Genomic DNA, 25,551 nt, shown 5'->3' on the forward strand with positions numbered 1-25,551 from the left:
AACAAATAACTGAGCAGCTTTCTCAAATACGTTACGTTTATCGAAGATATTCATGGCAGTTTTTGCTGAAAACATCAACAACTTAACGTAGAAATTAGCCCACAAGACAATTGTGTAAACAGTAGATAATATAATAACATCATACACAAAAAACACAGGATTTTGGCTCATGTATTTATTAAAAAAGAATATCCATACAATTACAACGAAAACAAACATAAGATTCACCTTTCTGATCGTGAAATTAATACCATTCGTACTGTTATCGTAGCTACGTTCCTAGGCATCAAGTGAATCCAATATGGCGTCTTTCTAAATACAGGAATGGCTCCGACCTGTGATTGGATGATAAAAATAGTAAAAGTTAATAACAGTCTGGGAGCAAATGTCATAAAATAAGGTCCCGTGTGAAGTTCATGCTGAAAGCAAGCACCTAGTGTAAAAGTGTTCATTAGGTCCTACTAAACATGAAAAGTTTTGGTGCCAGCTTTGCCACTTGCTCAGACGGCTTTTAAGGGGGGGGTTAAATTCTGACCCATGAAATCCAGCGTGAAAACGAGGCTAAAACACATAATTCCTCATAACTTTGTTAATAACAGACAAAAATACACCAGACTTGCTCACATGATTGGGCATGATCCTCCCTGTTGGTTTATGCTAATTTACATAGGTCACGTGACCTTACGCATGAAAGCGAGGCTGAAACACATAATTTACTATAAATTTGTCAAAAAAAAATCCTTATCATGCCAAACTTGCTCACCTTAGTCAGTTAGACATCTTGCATCGATTGGTGCCACTTTGTAGTGTCACGTGACCCCATACATGGAAATGAGGCTGGATTGCAAAACACGCCAAAGGTGAACGCATCATCCAGGACAATAACGTTGACTCATTGTAATTCATATTAATGCTGTATGTATAGCATTTGAATGAAAAAAATAAAAGCTAAAAAGCTGCAATGATTATGTATTTCGTGTGGCTTAGATGACTTTATTATGAGCGATTTCTACAATCCTATTTCGCAATGGGAGACAAGTCGTTGTGGCATGGGGAACGGAATGTGAGGCAACGCACAGAGACGTCAGGCATTTACGAAGTACACAAGAAGAAGCCGACACGAAGATTATTTTACATGCTCTGGATGCCTCTGCTCAAGGTGCTACCCAACTATCTATATATTCTCCTGACACTGATGTTCTTGTTTTGGCTCTCCGACGGTATCCAGATTTGTGCTCCAACCCTTGCTTTGTTACTGGAACCGGCAGTAGTCGTAGAGTTATCAACTTGAAGTCAATCGCAGACGCCCTTGGGCCCACTAAGACGGCTGCGCTGCCAGCGTTTCATGCGTTGACCGGAGCAGATGTTACTGGGAGTTTCTCTGGAAAGGGAAAAGCCATTTGTTGGGATGAGTTTGATAACACCAGCACTCCTATCTTGCAAGCTCTTGCTAACCTCGGTTGTGGGGAACAGCCAGATGACGGCACAAGACGTGGAGTGGAACAGCTGGTTTGTCGGATGTACCAACAAAAGACAGACATCAAAACTGTCAAAGCCCTCAGATGGTCCCTCTTTAAGAAAAATCAAGCTGAGTCTGAGAGGTTGCCGCCCACACAAGCTGCTCTCCATCAAGCCATACTGAGAGCGCACTACCAGCTTCTTGTTTGGAACAACGATCATGTAGCAAACCCGGTGTTGCCCTCACCAGAAGGCTATGGATGGCAAGATGAAGATGGAAAGTGGGTACCAGTCATGAAAAATCTTCCACCAGCTCCAGAGGCAATTATACAGCTTGTCCGATGCAAGTGCGCCAAGTCCCTTGCTCTAACAACCGTTGTCGGTGTCAAAAAGCCGGACTTGTCTGTACTGATCTCTGTCTGTGCTCTGAAGATTGCCAGAACGAGTATGCTGAAAGTGATGATGAGTATGATGAAGACGAAGTCGAACAGGAAATTCCATATGAATGGACAACAGAACAATGTATATAGATATTCAGTAATACTTTCATGACTGTATGTATAAAACTTCAGTGGTCGCTATTTTCATTTTCTGCCCTTGTTCCAATATACATGCGAAAATGAATACATGGAACCAGTATCATAAGTTGGCAAAATTATTGATTATGTGTACAAGATAAATTCTCAAATGGAGCCTCCGCTGTATTTGCTTTATCCGTCTTGTCCCTGTGCTATGGGCCATAGGACAATGATTAGTTGAAGTTTTTATATCTGAAATCGGATAACCAGATATGTATCTGCCTAGTAGTTGTTAATACATTTGGCAGGACAAATGCCATCCTACACGATGCTACCAGATATATCCAGCCTCGTTTCCATGTATGGGGTCACGTGACACTACAAAGTGGCACCAATCGATGCAAGATGTCTAACTGACTAAGGTGAGCAAGTTTGGCATGATAAGGATTTTTTTTGACAAATTTATAGTGAATTATGTGTTTCAGCCTCGCTTTCATGCGTAAGGTCACGTGACCTATGTTAATTAACATAAACCAACAGGGAGGATCATGCCCAATCATGTGAGCAAGTCTGGTGTATTTTCGTCTGTTATTAACAAAGTTATGAGGAATTATGTGTTTTAGCCTCGTTTCCATGCTAGATTTCATGGATCAGAATTTAACCCCCCCTTAAAAGCCGTCTGAGCAAGTTGCAAAGCTGGCACCAAAACTTTTCATGTTTAGTAGGACCTAATGAACACTTTTACACTAGGTGCTTGCTTTCAGCACGAACTTCACACGGGACCACATTTGCTCCCAGACTATAAGATATATCTTAACTCCTTGCTCGTGAGTTTTGTTAACCGCGTGTCTTAAAGCGGAACAATTAAATATCAATGCGAGTGAAAACACCGATGTGTCAAACAAGAAATGGTTACTTACGTAGCGAAGGGAAGGCAGCCTTTCTTGTTCAGCTAGGTCGTTCAGCGATATTCCTGCGATGAAAAAGTCATCTGCTGACTAGCTCCGCTGACTAAACTCATTTAGTCAGTTTACGCGGACGACCAGAGACTGCAGCCATTGCTGTATTTCACGGCTGACAGGAATAGCTTCGACTCAAACGTTCGACAATTTTTTTTCAATAATTTTTTATTAATTTTTTTACAATTTTTTTAAAAAAATTAAAAAAATTTAAAACTAAATAAGTGAGCAGCGCTGTGCGAACAGGAGTTGTAAAACTTCTTTATTCTCTGACGCTTTTCGTCTAACTGTCGTAAACTTCTTCAGGGAGTTTTACAAGTTAGTTAACAATAAACGCCTATATTTATAGGCCATTGTCAGCGGCTATTGCGGGGGCCAATGACCATAAAGGGCTTGGCTGGACCTACGAGCAGGAATAGGCAAAGTTGTGAAAAATTTGAAAATTTATTTTGAAAATCTTTTAGGCAAGGTGAGAAATATTTCCGAGAGCCACGGTTTTAGCTAAAAATTTTCAAATTTGAAAAATTGAAGCGGTTTTTTACAGATGGTGCGTGGAAAGCAGTTGGCAAATTAGGTTAGGATGGCTCGTGTACTTTACAGAGAATGTGGTTTATGTTCTACTCATTCTTTCTTAGATTTAAGTGGTATAAATACCTTGTCTAAAACAGTAGTGTGATACAATAGCAAACGAGATATACTCGTTCCAATACAGCGTCATGTGATGAACAGCCTTCATTAATTTTAGAACAAGTTTTATAAAATCATTTTACTATTTCTTGTTATAGCCGAAAACTGTTCGAAGATTGGTTGTACCATCACTGCAAACAGTCAAGGTACTTCGACATGATTCAGTGTGAGAACGACTGTCACTGGTTTGACTGGTAAGACGTTTTTTTGGTTTGTTTTGTTTGCTCCTTTTTTAGGTCGAGTGGAAATGTTAGAAATTACCAAGTAAAATTAATCCGCGACTTTCTTCCTTTAGGTGGTATGCACACACAGATGAAGAGCCCGATGAATTGATTTGTCCTTCATGTGAACAATAACCTCGAAAATCACGGAAAACTCCCTCGATTGCGGCCAAGCTATATTTCTCCAGCAGAGCATACTGCAAATTAGAGACATCGGTCGCAGCGTCACGCAACATTGCGTGATTTTCTAAACGTGACATGCAGTTGCTGCATTATTTTAAAACTTAGAAACTACATGGCCCTGTAGTAATAAAAGAGGGCTTCATTTGCAAGCACTGTAGACTTCAACATAAGAAGAACCTAATAAATCGCTCTTTCAGTTCGGCTAAACTGCAGAATACCCAGCCACTTTGGTCCGCCTCACTCACATGTGTCGGGAGGAGGCGTAACACTAGCGCTGTTCTTATTCAATGACATGTAAATGAGTGGCCGGGTATTCTGCAGTTACTCTCAGGTTTTATCTCAGTGTATAAATTATTTAGCCAGAACGAAAAAAAATTAATATACGTATGAGTTAGAGCCATTTCTGTCTGCGGTGAAATACACGAATGGCTCCAGTCTCTGGTCGTCCGCCTGAACTGACTAAATGAGTTTTGTCAACGGAGCTTGTCAGCGGATAACTTTTTCATCGCCGGAATGTCGCTGAACGACCTCGCTGAACAAGATAGACTCTGCCTTCTCTTTGTTATGTAAGTAGCCATTTCTTGTTTGACTCATCGGTGTTTTCACATTGATATTTCATTTTTCCGCTTCGAGACACGCGGTTAACAATACTCATGAGCAAGGAGTTAAGATATAACTTATTAACTTTTCTATTTTTATCATCCAATCACAGGTCAAAGCCGTTCCTGTATTTAGTTGCTAGTTTCACAAGCAGTTTGCATCCATTAGAGTTTTGTTTTTCAGTCTCACGATAGTAATATTGTTCAATAGATTGCATATAGTATATGCAGTTTGGTTTCAGATTTCAGATTTTTCTTTTTTCAACAAGTGTACGTTTTTCAACTAAGACATTAGCATACTTGGCATACTTGGCATATAAGACATACAAGGCTTTCATGGCTTTCAAGGCATACGAGGCTTTCACGGCTTTCAAGCGTTCGCGACTCAATCCGTTCCAAAAACACCGCTCAATAACATCTTTTAGTCTGGATTGGCCGCGAACAATACGACTTATGTATGCGTCTGTAAGTATTTTGAGCGTTTGCACAATAAAGCTTCAGGTAATCGTAACCAAAAAACGTTCCACCTCCATCGCCAAAACAACAACCCCAGAACAAATACAAAATGACTGACAAAAGAGTTTTATGGGCAAAAACCTCGTGGTTCGTCATGTGACCCGGCCCTGTCCGTGTATGTCAACGTCAATCCTCATCCAGATAACACACGTGATCAGCATGTGAACACCTTCACCCTCATTGGATCACAGTTAGTTGTCGTGGTGTTGAGGGCCCAATGACCACTAGGTACTATTGCACAATTTTTTTCATTTTGTGGCGGAGGAAAAAAAAAAAGACGCTAAAAAAACAAAGGCGTTTTATGACTGGACTACCACAGGTATCCCTGTAAAAAGGAAGAACCAGAGCCACACAAGATATTTCTGACGATAACAGGTCTATGTTTACAGCGGACAGTAGACTGTGCAGCAAGGGTAGAACAACGGTTCTGTAATTTGCCCTCATCACCGAAACGAAGCGTCAGCGTTAAAAACCCTTATCTTCTATGTATTATTTTATAAGCGATTCCATTTTTTTCTATTTTTCAAATTTTTTTTCGATCCGTGATCCGATCCGTGATCCAATCCGTAGTTTGATCCGTGATCCGGTTCGTAAACTGATCCGTGATCCGATCCGTGATCCGATCCGTGATCTGATCCGTGAACCGGTCCGTGATCCGATCCAGTTTGCGCAAAAAGAACCATTGCTGGCACACGAAATTTCAAAGCGGGAATATATCTGTACCGTTGCACTTACGTCCTTTTAATGTAGATATGTCTTCTGACGTAATGTGATACAGTGGCCAATCATATCCTGTGATCTATCAAGCGACACGCGGCTTGGGACTGGTTAAGAGACTCCGTTGTGGTTTTGTCTTGAAGCAAAAGTACTCATTCAAGGGGGTCGAAATAAGTGGAAAATTTGACCAGTATTTTCCGGTAACAACGTATGAGCAACCTCCAACTGATCTCAAGAAAACATGCTATTCGCATGATCATTGCGAACCGGATCACTGGCCTCTCGCATGATCGCATTACTTTCCTCGAAGTTCTATTGTTCCTTCGTTAACGCCGTGTGATCGCATCGTTGTTATAACCTAAACGTGGAAGAACAACTTACTACGTAAATAACAAAGCGACTTTCGACCAGAGGATGCGTTATTGTTCACGCTTTATTTCCGGTCTTCATTGTTCGACTTGCGACTCCACTGACAACATTTTACCCGCAAGCTAAGACAAAAGTACAATGTGGCGTCATATCACAATTGTTTTATTTTCTTTAATAGTTGAAGATCATAGAGTAAGGTTCGTTGGCATAAAATTATATATTTTTGACGCTTCGCTGATCTGCCGGAGGTGAGATCGACTGAGAGGTCAAAGCTGTGATAATTTTGTCTGCATCACGAAGTCTTCCTTCAATCACAGAAGTTTGGCCTTCATGATCAGTTGTTTTATTGTGGGTTTTTGCTGTATCGCACTGAGCCCTCCGTAAAAACTTGAAGTAGTAGATTGTGATGTGATTTTATTGCGGTTCCGCTGATCTTAGCTCTTCTTTATTTTAGTACTGTTTCTAAATCATTGTTGGATTACTGCACTTTTGGGTGGATTTGTCATAATTTACCCCGTTTATGACAAATTCACACGATCAAATCGAAAATCGGGTAAAGATGGCTATGACAAGTCAGTAGGATATATCCCACCTAAAGGATGAATTTCACATAATATACCCCGTTTTTCTAGAATTCGTCGATCAAATGGAAAATCTGGATAAAGATGACACATGGGAACTTAGCGTGTTGGCCACTTGCGGATGAATTCGTAGAAATTATCCCGTTTTTCTAGAATTCATTGAAAAAAATGGAATATCGGGTTAAAGATTGGATATAGCAACTTGGGATCTATTCCATTTGGATGATGAATGTTAAGATTTACCCTGTTTTTTTGTCAAATTCACTGAAAAAAATGGAAATTCGGGGTAAAGATAGCATATGAGAACTTCGAGTATAATTCACTTGTAACATGAATGGTCAGAATTTACCCTGTTTTTTTCGAATTCACTGATCAAATGGAAAATCGGGGTAAAGATGATATATGGGAACTTAAAGTGTTAGCCACTTGCGGGTGAATTCGCAGAATTAATCCCGTTTCCCTAGAATTCATTGAAAAAAATGGAAAATCGGGTAGAAGATTGGATATGGTAACTTGGGATCCATTCCATTTGGAGGATAAATTCTCTAGGCTAAATAAGGCGAAACGATATGTCACGTACATGAACTACGAGAATCGAACGAAACTTCCACCTCCCCCTGAAATCTTACTCTTCCTGGTCCCATGTATAGAACTTTCAAAATGAACCATCAAGTAACAAAAAATAACAAAGTAAAAAAACAAACTCGTAGTCAAGACTGACTTGACTTGGCTTTTTCTACCCTGGGTACAAGTGTTCCAGTGCTGAGATTATAAATGGAGAAAAACACCGCCTTGGACCATTACGTAATCAAATGAAACGTGAGCCAAAACGTCTGCTTGTAAAGTTCTTTAGGTCTTTTACTACTGAGGTAATAAAAAATATAATTGGCATGCTCTTCTCTTCTCTTTAGTACTTACCGCACTCCAAACCAATAAGAAGAGCCACGAGGCAATGTCAAATTCTAGTCTTCCTAAGCTTTCCAATGTATCGAAGGAAATCTCGCTAATACTTCGCACCTAAAAACGCTACCAGAATCTTACTCTTTCACCAATCTGAAGCGTCTCAAAAGGCATCAAGGATAGCCCATGAAACAAGGATAGCCCCTGAAATTCTCCAAACTTCGAGCGCGGAAATCTTAACGATCTTCTTACAATTTTGCATTACATCCGTCCCCTAGTTGGGAAGTCACACGCAGAAGGCACGATCACAACGCATTTTGATAGGAAGAAACAAAACCGCATTCTATTGGTTATTAGGTGTGAGGACATAACTACAACTGACGACACAACTGTAACGCTACATGCATCGCGTTGTAGCGGACGAGGTTACCGATGCTGCGTAATCACTTTGTGGGGCAGGGGACAATGGCCCGTTGCCTCTTTTGAAATTTTCGATTTTTCGAAGAAAGCAAAGCGCCATAAGACTCTCTTGTATAATTCTTTTAAAAGATTAATTGAAAGGGTCCTATAAGTAAAATAAAATGAAATGAATTACGAAATTTTTAACTGTCGGCGGTTTCTCCATATTTATGGTCATTGGAGTTAAACCATTTCACGAGTCGACTTTGAACCCGAGGCAAGATCAAGTCACGAGTCAAGTTCGAATCTACTTAAATTTTTCCCCTCTTTTTACTCGGGCTTTCCGAAGGAAACGTCCGAGTTATAAATTCGGCTTTGTTTTTTACTGGGATACCTGTGGTAGCCCAGTCACAAAATGCCTTTGTTTTTTTTTGTCTTTTTTTTTCCCTCCGCCACAAAATGGAAAAATTGCGCAATAGTACCCAGTGGTCATTGGGCCCTCAACACCATGACAACTAACTGTGATCCAATGAGGTGTTCACATGCTGATCACGCGTGTTATCTTGATGATGATTAACGTTGTCATGCACAGACAGGGCCGGGTCACATAACGAATCACGAGATTTTTGCTTATAAAACTCTTTGGTCAGTCGTTTTGTATTTCAACGGTATTTGGATTGCGATCTCCTGGAGCATTATGGCGCAAACGCTCAAAATACTTACAGACGCATATACAAGTCGTATTATTCGCGGCTAATCCACACTAAAAGATGTTATTGAGCGGTAATTACTGGGATACCTGTGGTAGCCCAGTCATAAAATGCCTTTGTTTTTTTTTGTCGTCTTTTTTTTTTTCCTCCGCTACAAAATGGAAAAATTGCGCAGTAGTATCCAGTGGTCATTGGCCCTCAACACATGACAACTAACTGTGATCTAATGAGGTGTTCACATGCTGATCACGCGTGTTATCTTGATGACGATTGACGTTGTCATGCACGGACAGGGCCGGGTCACATGACGAACCACGAGATTTTTGCTTGTAAAACTCTTTTGTCAGTCGTTTTGTATTTCAACGTGTTTGGATTACGATCACCTGGAGCATTATGGCGCAAACGCTCAAAATAAAATACTTAAAGATGCATACATCAGTCGTATTGTTCGCGGCCAATCCACACTAAAAGATGTTATTGAGGAGTAATTTTGGAACGGATTGAGTCGCGAACGCTTGAAAGCCATGAAAGCCTTGAATGCCTTGTATGCCTTGTATGCCTTGTATGCCTTGTATGCCTTGTATGCCAAGTATGCCTTGTATGCCAAGTATGCCAATGTCTTAGTTGAAAAACGTACACTTGTTGTAAAAAGCAAAGTCTGAAATCTGAAACCAAACGGCATATACACTATGCAATCTATTGAACAACACTACTGTGTTGTTGTGTTGTAGTATCATTACACTTGATTCCAAGGATCCAGTACCATCCAGGTATCCCAGTTACCCTGCTCAGAGTCTAGTTTTTTTTTTCTTTTGCGTTCAGTCACAAAACGCTGTCCATTACAGTGAAGTGAAGTGAAGTGTAGCGCATGCGTAGAATGAAAGCAATGGCTGCCTTTGTGGACAATTCTTGGCTTGATGTACGCGAAAGAAATTCGATGCCTATTACGCCCAATATACATACAAAGTCACACACCGTTCGCGGTAGACTCACACTAAAACTTTTGGAGCGTTTTGGGAACGGGTCGGTCCGCGAACCTTGCGAGAGATCAATTTACGAGCGACCCTTCACGAGTGAACCTTTCATTGAGAAATATCAAGCGAAACCAGCTATATCAAACGAGTTATCCAATAGCCCACTTTGGAAAAGAGCGGTAGCCTGGAACCGAAGTCGCCACGCAAGCGCTTATGGGATTGTTTGGGGGGGACGCTCAGGTCGGCCATCTTGAATTATGCCCAAGCACGTAAGTTGTTGTGTGCCTTTGTGCACCAATAATTTCAGAAGCTCCTTCGGATTGACGTTTTATCGAATTCCAAAAGATGAAAGTATTCGCAGAGAATATGTCCGTTTACTAAGAAATGATAATTTGAAGATAGATTCCGACAGTACACGCGTTTGCTCTGCGCATTGGACTGGAGGTAGTAAGCTCAGCAGAACTCACCTTCCATCGATATTTCCTTGGAGCAAGAAGGAAAAGGAGCGACGGATTTTGTCCAGAACGGAAGCGACTGCAAATACAGCAAGCAAGAAAAGAAAAGTGGACGTGGGATCTTCTACCGAAATTGACGAAGGGACTCTTATTGAAATTGATCACGAGGAGTCCATTCCGGCCTCTTTTTGCGATGCAGCGACACAAACTGAAATGACTGTAGAAATGCTGGATCGAATGGAAGCCGAACTTAAAGAGATGAGAGAGGAAAAGGAAAGGTTGGCAAGGGAGAGAGACGAGTTATCAAGGGAGTTAAAGAGACTTCAGCATGTAACGAAAAATCAGAAATTTGACATTGTAAAATTTAAGGACAGCCCTGAAGATGTCGAGTTTTACACAGGCCTTCCCCACTGGGATGCACTTATGCTCCTTTATGACCTGGTTAGTCAGAAGGCTCAGAACCTGAACTATGGCAGTTACGAAAAAAAAGACAGTGGTTCAGAGCAAAAGCTTGGAAGGCCCAGAGCATTGACTTTATTTGAAGAGTTTGTTTTGACTTTAATGAGACTTAGGCTTGGCTTGTTTCAAAAGGATCTTGCACACAGATTTAATGTTTCTGAAACTACTGTTTCTGTTGTGTTTAACACTTGGATTCGGTTTATGAGGATTGAACTGGAGCCTTTAATTTGCCTCCCCAGGAGAGAGCTTCTACATCAGTTCATGCCAAACATTTTCAAGGAACTTTATCCAAGGACAGTTCTAATTATTGATGCTGTTGAAATTCGAGCAGAGAGCCCCTCATCACTTGACATGCAGTCAGTGTGTTATTCCTCGTATAAAGGAACAACAACTATGAAAGGACAAGTTGGTCTTTCGCCCACTGGAGCCCTGGGATTTTTAATCGAGCTTTACACTGGTAGCATAAGTGACAAGGAGCTTACCAAAATGTCTCATGTGATTGACTACTTGCATCCTGGGGACGATGTCATGGCAGACAAAGGCTTTGACATACAAGATGACTTTGATGCAAAAGGGGTTACTGTAAACATACCTTCTTTTCTTAAAGGAAAAACTCAGTTCCGCAGAGAAGAAATGACACACAACAAAAAAATTGCTAGCCTGAGAATACATGTTGAGAGATGTATTGAAAGGATGAAAAACTGGCATATTTTTGACAGCAGAATTCCTTTAACATTGGCTCCTATTGCTAGTGACATGTTTATAATCATAGGGGCACTTACAAACTTTTTACCACCTCTCATTGATTAAAGTGTAATGCATGATTCCAGAAATGTCCATACTTCCCCATAGGAGGGTTTTTTCATTTAAACCCTTCCAACCCCCGCCGCCCCCCCCCCCCCCCCAGAATTTCTAGTTTGCCTTCATATTTTCCCTCATAAACTTTGGCTGTTGGGTCCCCCTCCCCTCAGATTTTTGAAGCCCTTTCATTGGGTGAGTATGGACTTTCTGGAACCATACAACAATTTTTCACTTTCTACTTGTACATAAAGCAATGTTTTTCTCCAAGCAGATAGTGGAATCTTATTTAATAACCTTTCTTGATTTGCCTCATCTTCAATAATATGCAAGATTGTTCACTCAGACTTTGATTATTATGTATTATAATCTGTGTATTTGAGCTCCTTCTGTTAAAAAAAGCCATACACACAAAGTAAATTACAACTCCAGCTGGGCAACCATCATAAGCTGTTACTACACTGCCATCTTTGTTGAAAACAATAAAGCAATTATACAACACTGTCTTTTTCATTGATGGAAGAACTTGACTTTTAACATAAAACTTTCCGTCAGATTCCCTGCATTTAATGCTAAGGACATGGCCAGATTTAAAAAAATTGTATCCCTTGACAAGAGGTTTTGCTGTGGATAATTGCTTCTTAGCATCACTCTCTTCAATCATGTACCTCCATATTGTACCAAATGATATAGCAGGTAAAATATTCAAATCCTCTGTAAATCCGTCCACTGGAAAGTTTTCTTTGAGTTTTTTAGCGTTAATTTCTTCCATGAGTCTCAGGTCTGCCTTAGCTTTAGCCAAATGGATTCCACCATCAGGGTCCTTTATCTTCGAGCTTAGGCCACCAGCAATATAGTCTTTTACCCTGAAACACAATAGACAAAACACGAACGTATTAACGATGTTCTCAGAAAATTGTCGACTAGCATCGTAATGTAAAGCACAGGGGGCAATAATAAGAGTTCTCGAATAATTTCAAAGCTTTCTTACCTTTGAACAAGCTGCATTTTCTCTCCAGTTGTTTTAGCTCCACGGCAAAGAAGCCATCGCTGCAGCTGTTTCACGGTGCATTCTTCTGGTATTTCCCGAGGTAAAATTGCTCCTGGTACATCTTCTTCTCTTAGCTTTACGCTGTCAGATTTGTTTCTTTCGATAACTTCGACCTTATCGCTATTTTGCTCTGTTAAAACCTTGCTGTCACTACTACATTCCGCGCTAAATTCCGCCATGTTTTTGTTTTACTTACGTCCCCCCAAACAGTCCCATAAGCGCTTGCACGGCGACTTCGGTTCCAGGCTACCGCTCTTTTCCAAAGTGGGCTATACTATGTTTACATGTGAACACAACCGTGTATTTAGACGTGATCGAGAACCCAGTAGAATACCAGAAGCTACTCTGAAACGTCTTAGAAGAAAGGGCAGAAAACTGAAGGAATTTGTTTAAGAGCGTAATCGTCCAAGCATACCGAAGTCCTCTTGGCTATGTCGTTATGTGAAGGTTAGAAGAGTTACAAAGAATGATTGTAAGCTTAATACGAAGAGGGTAAGATTGAATAAAGTTACAAAACATGATAAGAAATATTTGTTGAATTGTTCTGTAAGGGTATATCAAAGGATAATTAAACTGAAGTATAGAGCAAGTAGGTACTTAACAATGTTTTCTTGTAATTATAGACCCATGTGTCTTTATAAGAGTCAGACACACGCATCAAACTATTATAAATTTCAACTGAGTTCAGATATAGAGAAAAACCCTGGTCCTACTCCAATGTACATTGACCCTAGCAAAACAATAATGACACCATATAGCCAAGCTAATGAATTGGTATTTGAACAGAATTCAGGACAACAATGTGTTACAATGAGTCAATGCTCTTTGATATACAATAACAAACAAGGAATCAATTCTGCTAATGATCTCGTGTTAACAATGAATATTGGAAATCAGTTGTATTAAAGTTTGTCTCAGTTAACCAATCATTTTTAATGCAGACAGAATTACCCACACTTTTAAATGTGTTCGAGACTGACTATAAACTTCAATACAGCAAGAGCTACACTGGTACTATTCATCAAGAAGCTACAATAGAAGGATATCAGTACTGTACCTCCTTAGATAGTCTTTCAATCACTTATATCCGAAAATTTCATCAATTTTTTATTGACAATAGGATGTACTGCAGTTGCTATCTATTGTAAAGGTAATGTGGGCTTGAATATATTCGATTCTCATACAAGGGATATTTATGGTAGAAGCCATCCTCAAGGTACATGTGTGCTGCTTGAAGTATGATCGCTGAATAGCTTATTATATTATTTTCAGAGTATAAATAACAATGATATAATTGAATTGAAAGGGGTTAACATTAATAAAGTTCAAAATAATACCCTTTTTCAGAGTCATGCCTGTGAAACCAGAAAGTTCAATGTGAGTTGTGCTGTGGCTGTTTATTCACTCTGCTACTCTGTAATAAAATCATGTAGTTATTGGAATTCAAACACCTTATCTGGTGTTATTCAGTATGGCAAAAGATTATACAAAAATTCATCTTTGAACAAGTATTTACTGTTAGATGATATGCCAAAAACTGTTGATGTTTGTGGAACTGAAGTAAGTTTAGATCCTTAAAGTGATTACAGTGAAGGAATATTGTCTGATTCAATTGACAGCAAATCACTTCTTGAAAATCTTGTAAGAAATAATAGTGAATGCACAGGGTTTTTAATGTGGTTTTCAGTTTTCTGTATGACATGTATTTTTAAACCCACAAAAAGGTCAAAATATGCCTATTCCCTCTTACTATTTAATAAAAGTCAAGTAACAAATTGCTACCACTAACCATCCAGTAGGTACCCTGGCCCAATAGAGACCCTCAGCAGGGAGATATTTTCCTTGCCTAAACTTGATTTACATATTGTGCATGTAAACGATACATTGTCTTTCGTTATTTCTGCATTTAGCACACTACATACAATATTACTGCATACCACGAATTCTGCTGCGATTTTAATGATCTCCATCATAGTAAAGGATGGTGAAGAATTGATTTCTAAAGTTTTATTAAGGGCACCAAGATGGACTTGGCAGATGTTTATTCAGAAGGATGAGACAAAATTAATTAAATTTTTGAAAATCTCCCCAAAAATTGCTAATTTAAACGCACCCTAAGTAAGCCCAAGTTCATGCAGTTATGCGTCTAGTTGAAATAATATCCTAAGGCAACACACTATCTTTGCAGCTGCAAAAAATTAAACAAAACAAACAAACCCATTCACATAGCTAAGTTTTTTAACCTTTTACAGCCTATTTCATGTTTCGATTTCAGCGCAGACAAAACTTCCCACATTCTAAATTGTTGCTGAGTGCTCTTAGACCTATCTCCATCTTACAAAATCGTTGCAAAGTATCCAAACGTTTGAAAGGCTGTTATTGTCTGTAGCGCGTGGATAATTCATCTTGTTTCAAGAAAAACGAAAAATGGGAAATGGAAACACAATCTAGATTATTCATTAACCTACACAATCTTTTTGTGGTATGTACAGTATCTGCGATAAAATTCTTCACCATTTTTCAGGGAAAATGCATTGTTAATGACCAATAAACAAACACTCAAAGAGTGAGGAAGGCCTTAAAGGATAAAGGGGTTTTGGACGGAACACTTGAAGTTCCACATTTCTTTAACAGCCTAGCTGGTATTCAAATTAAAGCCACAGATTATGCCCAACAATGCTTTCCTTGTAAATCCACAGAAAAAGGTTACATTTGTGATATTTCTTTGTTCTCTATTCGGTAATTTAAGTTGAAATGCAGCACTTTTATGGTGCTTCAAATTCAAGTATGTAATGTTGAATCATATGTTAACCCCACTTTAATCCATAAGAGTAAGGTTCAAAGTTCTAATTTCTCCCTAAGTAAAGGGTTTAATTAAAGAGAATAAAAGAAATGATTGCCAACTGACAAAGCTCTTGATGATGTTACAGATTCTCCCTGTTAGATCCTAGGAAACATATAGAGAATATGCATAGTGATATTGGGTGTAAAGGATTAAGTTTTATTTGGCTCACTGCACTTTCACAAAGAAAACATGTATATATCAATTTTTCTTAACATACATTAAAAAAACACCAGTGGTGGTTTTAGAAGATAATTCTAATAATACACATCTTAAAAATCTCCTTCGGAGCTGAAAAGGTGTTTTTCTGTTACATATGCGACATCACTTTTGTCAATATAAAGAAGAAAGCATTGTTATCAAACCGGAAAATAGCCTACTCTATTACTTTCTACAATGCCAGAATTATGGGGAAAAAAAAACAGAGTTTGTTGGCACAAATAGAAAAAGAGCCCTCTTAACTTTCAAATAGTTCAGAGGTAACAACCCTCGTCAAACTTTCAAATTTAGTACCTTTTTCCTGTCACATATTTCAGGGTTAACCATTTGTACCCTAATATCAATATGCATATTCTCCATGCTGTTCTCTATACACATCCTAAGGTGCTGACAAGGAGAATTGTATGGTAATCAAGAGTGTCTTTATTTGGTGATCATTTCCTCTTTTCTTATGAACTTAATGGATGATTTAGGGGTAAAACTTTAAGGGGAAATTAAATGCTAGTCACTCTCAGCAGTAAAAGGCTTTTGGTGAGTAAAAAATGAACCAGAACAAGACTAAGCAGAGTTGAAAGAAATTTGAGCAACACCTCTCTATGAGAAAGTGAGCCTAAAACCTTTACCATCAACTTAACATTGTTGATCTTTGTTACATTTTAACATTGTGTATGGCCTTGCTGCCTACACTAATGACTTCTCAGTTGGTAAGTGAGAGTAAAAACACTTTTCAGGATTTTTTGACAAGTAATTCTCATTTTCCCTAATCAAAGCTATTTAGAATTCCAATTTCCTTCATTTGATTAAGTTTAAGGTTTTGCTCATCCACTCTAACCAATAAGAGTTGTTTCTATCAATGATTTCCTTAATAGTATAGGCATATTTTTCTTTGAATATGCCACTTTTGAAGGGTTGTGACTTTCAAAAATTGAGCAATTTTGAACAGTTGATAACAGCTTTTATAACTTAACAGTATTAACCTTTAACATAAATGCAATATCTATACAGGGAAGATGCTTTATGACTTATTAATTACGGTATTAAATAATCTTCAGAGCTAATAATGCTAGTAACCTTTTCATATTTACCATAACTAAAATCTGTAATAAATGCAACATTCATGCAAAGAAAATGCTAAATAAAATAATAATATATAATAAATAAAATAATGCTAAACAAATCCAGCGGACATACAAAAACTCTAACCTACAACAAGCATAGACAGACCACTCGACCCAGAAGAACCCAACAAAGAAACATTATCTGGGACAACCCTCCTTTTAGTAACAACGTACAAACAAACATCTGCAAAACATTTCTTAGACTGGTATCGAAGCATTTTCCAAAACATCACAAATACCACAGTTTATTCAACAAGAACAACATAAATGTCAGCTACAGTTGTATGGAGAACATGGGATTGATTATCAAAAAACATAACAAAAAAAGTACTATCTAACTACAACAACCATGACAACAATGAAAGCCTTTGCAACTGCAGATCTAAAGAACAGTGCCCGCTCAACAACAATTGCCTGTCTTCCAGCAATATCTACATTGCACAAATCACCACTACAGACAACAAAACGACCCCTAGGAACTACATTGGACTGACCAAAGGAACTTTAAACAAAGATTTAATCAACACAAGATTACATTCCAACACAGAAAATACACTAACAACACTGAACTATCCAAATACATCTGGCAACTGAAGGACAACTCTATAAACTTCAACATAAAATGGTCCATTACTGCAAGAGCTAGGCCTTAAAACAACACGACGAAAAGATGCGACCTTTGCCTGACTGAAAAACTCATGATTATTAAGTTCAACAGCAACAACTTGCTGAATAAAAGATCCGAACTTATATCCAAGTGCCGTCACGGAAACAAGTTTTATCTAAAGAACATCTGACACCTCCCCGCTACAATAGACTTTAGTCAATATATTCACACCTACTGCCTCATTGTCTCTCATTAATACATCCACACCCATTGTAATTTTTGCTTTTTCTCACCTATTATATAACAACAACCTATTGTAATCAGCAGCTACCTTTTTTTCTTATATATATAAATTAGCCTACAGGAATGTTTTTCGTTAAATCTGTCTGATGAGTGTGTAAGCATGAAACTCAGCGTAACAGGGAATCATGCGTGTTTCATTTTAGTCATTTTGAACTAAGTAAATATTTATCAATTTACTGACAGTTACAAAATTGGCAGTTAGTTACTTTTATATATAGTACTCATATACAAAATCTCAGCATGGCTAGAATTCACATTTTCTTCAGGAAGATGGTACTCTAGTGAATAGTTTTCACCAGCTTTACAGCTTTCAGACCTTATTTTTAAAAAGTTCCCCATATGAAACCCATGAAGCATTAGCTCGTCAGAAATTGCACAGGTGGCAGGAGCACTAAGTAGGTTAAGACTTCCTTGAAAGAGAAAGAGGACACCAGCAGCAACGAAATGCCCTACCAAGGCACTGACTATAGGCTGATCTAATTTGAAGGGTGAAAGAAAAACTGCAAATTAATATGAATTTACAGTTATTCATAAACAGGTCACTTTGTCACTAAAATGTGCTCAGGCTAATTTTGAAATAGACATAACATTTTCGTGAATAATTGAGCTGCATATTTATCCAGAACAGGTTCAGAATCTCAGACACTTTGCAACACACTCATAGCACTTTTATGGGAGTATCCTGAAAGGGAGAGAGATGAGTTTTCCAATTGCTTTTGATTATGTAGATCTCAGGTAAGGTTAAGACACATTTGGCAACTTGACATTCCATAATTCACTTTGAGTGGCATGGAATATTGTTGTAAAGATTTTTGTACCTGAGATGGATACTTTCCCTAAAACAATTTGTTCAAATTCAAACTGGTCACAATTTGTTGAAATAGACTCAAGAAGACTTTAGTCTAGAAACTTGTATCAGGAAATATCTATCATGCTGTTTCTCACAAGAATTTGCCACTGTGACTTTTAGTGTGATATATATATTATTTTTACCTGGTTGGTGTGGGGTTTGATATTTTTGGGTTTTTATTTTGCTATTGTACACAAGCCTTTATGTTGACTGCTAAGCCAGTCAATAAGAGCAATACCAACCTGGTAAAAGGTTTACATCCATCAAGTGCCATATGCCCTGCCATGAAGCCACAACTCCAAACCCCAGTAGGTAAACGAAGCTTTTCTCCACAACCGTCTGCATAGCCCGCAGCAACAAGACATGTGCCATGTATAATTCAGAGGACAACAAGTACTCGCTCACGAAATAGCATGCAATGAATACAGCATACCCCAGGCCTAAAGCAAGGACTGAAGATTTAAATTTCGACCCACATGGCCAGGTCACACTAGCCACGATTATCCATGTCCCCCTCCAATACACTATAACACCCGCACTAATAATAAAGACGGTCACAAAACTATTCCATATCCGTGAGTAACATGCTGTCTTGCTTCTTAAACAATGCTTAACGGTAAGAATTACTTCTGATGGTTCAGTCTGTCTCTCACTCACGCAGTAACCTGGAACAGCGATTATAGATCTCGGCGTGTTCAACATCAAAACAATAAAGAATCCAATTCCATGGGAAACACCGGCGCTTGTAGAAGAATTAGTAGTGTAATAATCCACTATCATCCACAGACCTCTCCATGAAGCGACGCACAAGATCGACAGAAGGTAAATAAGAACGCGAAACAATGCATTTTTCGCTTTCGCACCGTTTAGAAATTTCTTTAAATGATCCTCTATTGCTGTTATCATGAAAATCACCCCGAAACTCGCAGTGGCCCCAACTATGGCACTGACAACTGCGTCACCAGGAAAAAGGAAAAGGTCGAACAAATACCATGTTCCTCGCCAGAAGTTTACTACGGCGGGTGTTAGTAGAAATAAGACGAAGACCAAGTTAAGGAACTTTTTCCAACATAAACTAGAGACATATTTGGTTGCCATACTTCTAAGGTAGCAATAGGTCATTTTACAGTTGTGTACTTAATTGCCAAGCCTTTGACTTGGAATGAGGCTGAAGGTGACCTTGTTGTGATAGAGACCAGTATCCAGTTAGCATGATAACAAAGTAATTTGCATTTGAAAAGCAGCAAGGTTTGTATCATAACAAGGTCACCCTTAGCCTCATTCCTATTCAAAGGCTTGGCAACCAAGCACGCAACTGTAAAATGGACTATTATAGACATGTGCGAGATTGTCTCTCTAGGTCCGTCAGGCGGTATCGCATGCGTACCACCTAAGGCTGCTGATTTCCTGGAAAAACTGGATTAAGGATCATCGGAGCACCGGATCAAGGATCAATGCAAAATTAATCAAATGAATTAAATAAATCAATGGGTATGATTGGTTGCTCATCTACGTGACGCAGTCAAGATCTCCCGTATGCTCAAGCGAAAATAAGATAAAATAAGCGAAATCGGCACAAATAAAATAGATATAATAAATATAAATATACTAAATATTGAAAAAGCCATACGTATGTGATTGCGTATCTGACTTCCGGTACAATTTCAGAACACAAAGCCGTTTTTGGCGACTGCCGGAGTGAACAGCAAAGTTTCAGCTGCTTTAATTTCATCTCTTCAAACTTTTACTGATGTCATATCCTAAAAGGAAAAGCAGATGGAATGCATCTGAAGAATCACTTGCTTAGAGGAAGATGTTTTAGTCGTTTTCCCGACAGGATTAGACAAGAGTAGGCCCTTCCCGATTATGGGCCTAGCATTTTTTTTTGGCATTATGTGGTTAAAAGAGCATTTTTTCACACTTTCTGTAAAAAGAATTGCGAGAATTATTTAGCATTTTGTATAACTTTTATCTAGATTTCAGCACTCAAAAGAGTTTAAATGCTAAATTTTAGAATTCAAAAGCGTTGTGATGATTTGCTTTTGTGTTTAAAAAAAGGATTCCTCTAACTGTATGAACTGAGTGCAGCTGGTCAGCGGTTAACTTTCAGAGGCCGTTCACGCGCATGTACAAACAAGATGGCGTGGCACTGGCCGACGCCACGCAAAAATTTTTTTTGGGATCACTTTCTGAAGGAGCTTAGACACCAGGCTCAACTAGGGAACCAAGCCTTTTGATGACGTAAACAATTTTTCACTCACCACCCCCGACTGGTTGAAGTGTAGTTGGAGGGGGACAGGGAAGGAAACATTTTTGTTACTTGCGCGGGAAAAAAACAAATGAGAAGTTATCTATGACCTTTTTTTTGTTGTTGTAATTTTCCAGAAAAAACAAATGGGAAGTTATCTATTACCTTTTTTTGTGTAATTTTCGCGGGAAATAATATTACCTTATCTCGCTCCGCTCCGTACATATACGAATCTTCTGCCTTTGGTTATAATACACTTTCTTCGTTAATTCTAAATATTACTCACGGTCAAATGGATCCAAAGGGAATTTCAAACCTTGGAAATACTTGCTTTCTGAATAGTGTCTTGCAAGCTCTGCTCTCAGTGACATGTTTTTCCGAAGGGCTCACTGGATTGCAGCACAATCACAAGAAGTGCACCTCATCTAAAACAGGTCTTGAAAATGTATTCAATATTATTTTAGCACGTCAAAATAACATCGATATTGGAGTGGAAGACATAAAATCCCAGCAGGCAAACAACATCAACCCATCGGTGAACTGTGTAATTGAACCAAGTACTTTTTTGATGAACCACAAAATTCGTCATCAGTGTGGTAATCCGCTTAGTTATTCTTGACATTAAGCTTATTTCGACTTTATGAAACAATTAAAATACGTATATTAAAATACGTATTTGACAACTGGATAATCTTGTTAGAACGTCACAGGAAGTTGTACCTTGTACGGAGCTACGAGTAAAATGTTTAAGGCCTTTTCACTGTTTATAGCGGTAAATTTATATTAGTCCTGGAAGCTTTGCAAGTCGTAGTTGTTTGCTCGATTATTTTTTGACACTGTTGTGTTGCGCGTTCATCTAAAATGTGCGTGTACGAGTACTAGGAGTGCAAAGAGTGAAAACGGTACGCAAACCTAACACTTTCGACCCCTCCCCATCCCCCTCCCCCAGCCCCACCCTCTGGACAAATGAGTAGTTTCTGGACCATATTGACTTGATAATCTTGGTAACTCCTAAATTGACTATGCCAATTTCCTGTGGATTAAATTAATTACAATCACAAACCTGTAGACAGCAAAATTAAATCCAGGAATGGTGTCCCTGCCACATGGAAATTTTTGTTTTTGGTTTCTTTTTTTTTCTGAAGGGGGGTAGAGTTCAACCACCCCTCCCCTTTGAAAAATTCATTTCATGTCAAGCATTTCCTTAAAAAAATTTGGCACTTTTGGACCCCCTCTCCCCTGGAATTTTCAATGATCCTACTTGGGGTGGGAGTGTGTTGATCTTTCAATTCTTTCTAGAACTACACCTTTACTACACATTCTTTCTTACAAAAAGTGAATTTTGTGGTCAAAATGATCTCTATAATAATCACCTCCACCCTTACATTTTTCTTTTGCATGTGGGAGAATAAACATTGACATTGACAACAATGACAACAGTTCTATTTGCACTCAACATTTACATTTTTAGTTTAGCCAATAACTAAAAGAAAAGTCAAATACTCATCACAAAGACAAGCTACCATAGTATTTCTTATACCCAATCACACACTTTATTAGTCAGTATTATTCAAACATTTATCCTGTTCCATTAGTGGTGTTTGTCTATTCATTCTTAAGGGTTGTACTATACAGAGCTTCCTGAAGGACTATTGTAACCCAGTGGAGCTGGAATCATCTTATTACTGTAGCAGGTAACAAATTTTAATAGCATTAAACCTAACACCAAAAGGACACACAAATACAACTATTTTTTTGATAACTGCTACAGTGCTTAACACTATAAACTACAATGCACAAAGCAGACTATTTTCTTCCAGTGCAAGAAATTAGGAATGTCAAAGCTACTACAATTGTACAAATTCAAGTTCTTATGCATGGATTGAAAAGAGTAGGAGATGCAGTCCCTGTTGCTGTGGTCTGGTCTCTGTGTCTGTGTGTTGTGAAGAATACAATTCATTCCTGTAATCAATTGAGAAAAGGCAAATAATGAAATAAAAATTCATACAAATACAAAATGCAATAAGTCCACATTAGCTTATTTGCTGCCTTCAATACAACATCATTTAACAAATTAAGAGATAATGATGACAACAAGGATGATGATGGTAATGATGGTGATGGTGATGTCAAGGATCATGGTTAGTGGTATAGGAGACTGACTGGGTGACCTCCAGTAACTAGAAGATGAAGAAGCAACAGTATGTGTAATGCCTCATTCCATGCTGTCTAGTCACTTGAAAAACTAGTAGCCCCCTGCCCCCCTCCCCTTGCTGATTCCTGTCTATATATAATGAATTGCACAAATATTAAATTATGCATTCTTTCATTTTTACTACATCAGTTGCTCCCAGAGTACTGATGCATGGAAGAGGCTAGTCACATGCCAGGCACCTCTGTCATTTTGCATTCAAATGGTAAGATTTCAAAATGATGGAAAAAAACTTCACAACTTAATAGATTACAAAGAGAAAGTGTTATTGTCCATGAGGGTACCACCATTTCTTCTGGTCATTATGTGTGTTACCTAAAAAGAGAAGAGAGGTGGTATTTTTCAAGTGATACCACAGTTCGACAGTCTTCACATCTTGAAGCTACAAGCCAGGAAGCATATCTCCTCTTCTATGAAAAAGATGAGGTTGAAGACATGCAAGAGGTTACACATATTTCTTCTATGTCTGTTAAGGTCCAAAACTGTCTACCACAGATGCCCAGTATGCCTCTAAAAAGGAAGAAGTTTCCTGTCAAGTTTTGTCTTCCACCTGGTTACTATGCATTAAAGGCTGAAAAACCTGGCATTTTCAAGACAGCTACTGGAAGTATACCCTGGAAATATTCTACACTGGATGTAGCATCAGTATTAGCAAAGCAGAGGGAATTGCCATGGCTGGGGTCCAAATCTCAGGGAATCCTAGAATTAAAGCATGGGAGCCAACTGATGTTGAAAAGCTCCTTCCAGCTAAACACAAGATAAGTGACGGCAAACTTTCCAATTTTGTGATAGACTATATTTTTCTACTGATAGAAAGTCAGTCTCAAGCCAGTAACAAGAAAGTTTTTACTGTCAACTCCGATGTTTATAACAACATGGCACAATTCTCAATGAATATTTTCTTGAAGCATAAGTATGACTTGCTTTATGAGAACATTTCAGCAGCAGACATGATTCTGTGCCCAGTACTGCATGGATCATATATTATCAGAGAGAAGCCAACATGAAAGTTCGTAAAAAATTCAACAATCAGAAAAGAAGAAGGAATCTTTCACACAATGTTAGAAAGAACTTACCAAATGCTGGGCCTAAAAGATAGAGCAATCATTGGAATGAGTTCTGAATCCATTTTTACAGAGCTATAAAAATGGAAAGAACTTAGCAATACCCCATTGGACACAACCATTTTTCCTAACAGCTGTCTAAAATTATTGAAGCAATAACAGTAGCTGCTTTCATCTGAACTGATTTTTATCTAATCAATGCCAGCACATGAATACTCAGAGAAGTTGGAGTAGTTTCATTGCAAATTTTTCAATATTCTTTGCAGCAAAGGATGGGAAAAATTAATTATTATAAATAATTATTATCATCATTATCATTGTTATCATTGTTATCATTGTTATCATTGTTATCATTATTATCACTATTATCATTATTATTATTGTGTTTCAAACTTTACCACTTCCCTTCCCCAAAGCAGCTACATGTATACAATACAGGGCCTTTTAAAAAGTCCTCAATGTTTAATGCCTCGAGGCTTGCTGGTTTGGCAGTCAGTGGAAAGGTAATGAAAGAAATACATTCAGCTGGATTTACATGATTATAATTAACATTCAAATATTGATTCTAACTCTGCACTGACTCAGGATATAAAAAACAAGACATTGATTGCATTATATATGGTGGCTTGATGCAAATGAGCCAAGAGAGCTTTTTTTTTTTCAGGTACATGATCATAAAAAAGCCCCATGTTCTGTAGTTGTAAGTCATAGAGTGAAATTCAGTACTTTAACTATATTCAGTAGACCTCAATGCAGTTTTCAACACCACCTTAATGTCAAATAATTTTTGTGACAATTCTGTTATCATAAAAATATCAGTAATACTGCAAATTTCAGCAACAGTTGTACACGTTATAGGAAAATGATTCTTCTGTAAAAAATTTTTCTTCTAGCAGACTTAAATTTTCTGAAAAAAATAACATACAATGTATGGAAAAACTATCACAAACAACAGGGCAGATTCAAGGAAAGGTACAGCCATAGCCAGTATGAAGCAAACATCCCCACCACTCCCAAAATGCATTATCAGTTGCCTTAGATGTCCAGGCTGTCCAGGGAACAATTTAAACGTTAAATAAGTACAGTTTTGCGTATTCAGATTAATTACTGCTAGGTGCATTATTTTATGACAACGTACTTTAACAAGTTAGGTATATATATATATTTCATATCACAAAAGCAAATAATTTCTGGTGTTATCGCTAATTGGGATATCAGATCAAGAAAGTATAAGGTTATTAATAAAGAGTTTAATTTTGGCTGAAGGTTCTTCGAGTTAATTTGACAATTCACTGTACGTTGTAAAATTACAAAGCAAAACACTAAATTTAGGTTGAAAAACACTAAAATACTTACTTACCTTCGGTCTCAAAACGTTTTTCACTATACTGCTGTAAAAATTTGAGTTTGTGTTTACTACAAGCCGATGTTTCTTGTATACTCCAATGTGACGACGTAAGCTAGTGGCAAAAAAGGTCACGCAAGCAAGCAAAGGCCTGGGCACAAAATCAGTAGGCTTGGCTACTGAGTTGAG

The 25,551-nt window shown here is 38.2% G+C and overlaps 4 protein-coding genes and 1 long non-coding RNA gene across 8 annotated transcripts; 2 read left to right on the forward strand and 3 right to left on the reverse strand.

Moving 5' to 3' along the window:
- Nucleotides 1-825: 825 nt before the first annotated feature.
- LOC149049696 (uncharacterized) lies at nt 826-2,108 on the forward strand. The gene is made up of 2 exons (XM_089198658.1): nt 826-860; nt 1,035-2,108. Exons 1-2 carry the CDS (start codon nt 826-828, stop codon nt 2,008-2,010), a joined length of 1,011 nt encoding a protein of 336 aa, XP_089054784.1. The 3' UTR covers nt 2,011-2,108.
- Nucleotides 2,109-10,048: 7,940 nt separating this feature from the next.
- Nucleotides 10,049-12,004, forward strand: LOC149049697 (uncharacterized). Its single transcript, XM_089198560.1, has one exon. The coding sequence runs from the start codon at nt 10,049-10,051 to the stop codon at nt 11,513-11,515; it is 1,467 nt and encodes a 488-aa protein (XP_089054686.1). The 3' UTR covers nt 11,516-12,004.
- LOC149049698 (uncharacterized) lies at nt 11,373-12,972 on the reverse strand. Its single transcript, XM_089198613.1, has 2 exons — nt 12,495-12,972; nt 11,373-12,369 (listed from the first exon to the last, which is right to left on the reverse strand). The coding sequence occupies exons 1-2, from the start codon at nt 12,731-12,733 to the stop codon at nt 11,793-11,795; spliced, it is 816 nt and encodes a 271-aa protein (XP_089054739.1). The 5' UTR covers nt 12,734-12,972; the 3' UTR covers nt 11,373-11,792.
- Nucleotides 12,973-15,534: 2,562 nt separating this feature from the next.
- On the reverse strand, nt 15,535-19,788 carry LOC113669636 (uncharacterized). The gene is made up of 2 exons (XM_027185704.2): nt 18,736-19,788; nt 15,535-18,119 (listed from the first exon to the last, which is right to left on the reverse strand). Exons 1-2 carry the CDS (start codon nt 19,613-19,615, stop codon nt 17,842-17,844), a joined length of 1,158 nt encoding a protein of 385 aa, XP_027041505.2. The 5' UTR covers nt 19,616-19,788; the 3' UTR covers nt 15,535-17,841.
- Nucleotides 19,789-22,271: 2,483 nt separating this feature from the next.
- On the reverse strand, nt 22,272-25,519 carry LOC149049699 (uncharacterized). Of its 4 annotated transcripts, none has more exons than XR_016184482.1 (4): nt 25,378-25,516; nt 24,030-24,092; nt 23,269-23,463; nt 22,272-22,703 (listed from the first exon to the last, which is right to left on the reverse strand). It is a non-coding gene; the product is annotated as an uncharacterized LOC149049699 (long non-coding RNA). The 4 variants fall into 4 exon arrangements; XR_016184483.1 differs by having other exon boundaries at nt 24,030-24,041; nt 25,378-25,493; XR_016184484.1 differs by having other exon boundaries at nt 24,030-24,497; nt 25,378-25,472.
- Nucleotides 25,520-25,551: the final 32 nt, after the last annotated feature.

The sequence above is a fragment of the Pocillopora damicornis genome, chromosome 2, assembly GCF_964200805.1.
Source record: "Pocillopora damicornis chromosome 2, jaPocDami1.2, whole genome shotgun sequence".
In the NCBI taxonomy this organism is placed as follows: Eukaryota; Metazoa; Cnidaria; class Anthozoa; order Scleractinia; family Pocilloporidae; genus Pocillopora; species Pocillopora damicornis.

Excerpts from the sequence above, each read along its gene's own strand:
- LOC113669636 (XM_027185704.2), bottom strand. The coding sequence starts at position 19,615 with ATGACCTATTGCTACCTTAGAAGTATGGCAACCAAATATGTCTCTAGT. Across the intron at positions 18,120-18,735 it reads GGATGTAAACCTTTTACCAG|ATCAGCCTATAGTCAGTGCC; the intron begins GTTGGTATTGCT and ends CCTTCAAATTAG.
- LOC149049698 (XM_089198613.1), bottom strand. The coding sequence starts at position 12,733 with ATGGCGGAATTTAGCGCGGAATGTAGTAGTGACAGCAAGGTTTTAACA. Across the intron at positions 12,370-12,494 it reads AAAATGCAGCTTGTTCAAAG|GGTAAAAGACTATATTGCTG; the intron begins GTAAGAAAGCTT and ends ATTGTGTTTCAG.
- LOC149049696 (XM_089198658.1), top strand. The coding sequence starts at position 826 with ATGGAAATGAGGCTGGATTGCAAAACACGCCAAAG. Across the intron at positions 861-1,034 it reads GATTGCAAAACACGCCAAAG|ACAAGTCGTTGTGGCATGGG; the intron begins GTGAACGCATCA and ends TCGCAATGGGAG.
- LOC149049697 (XM_089198560.1), top strand. The coding sequence starts at position 10,049 with ATGCCCAAGCACGTAAGTTGTTGTGTGCCTTTGTGCACCAATAATTTC.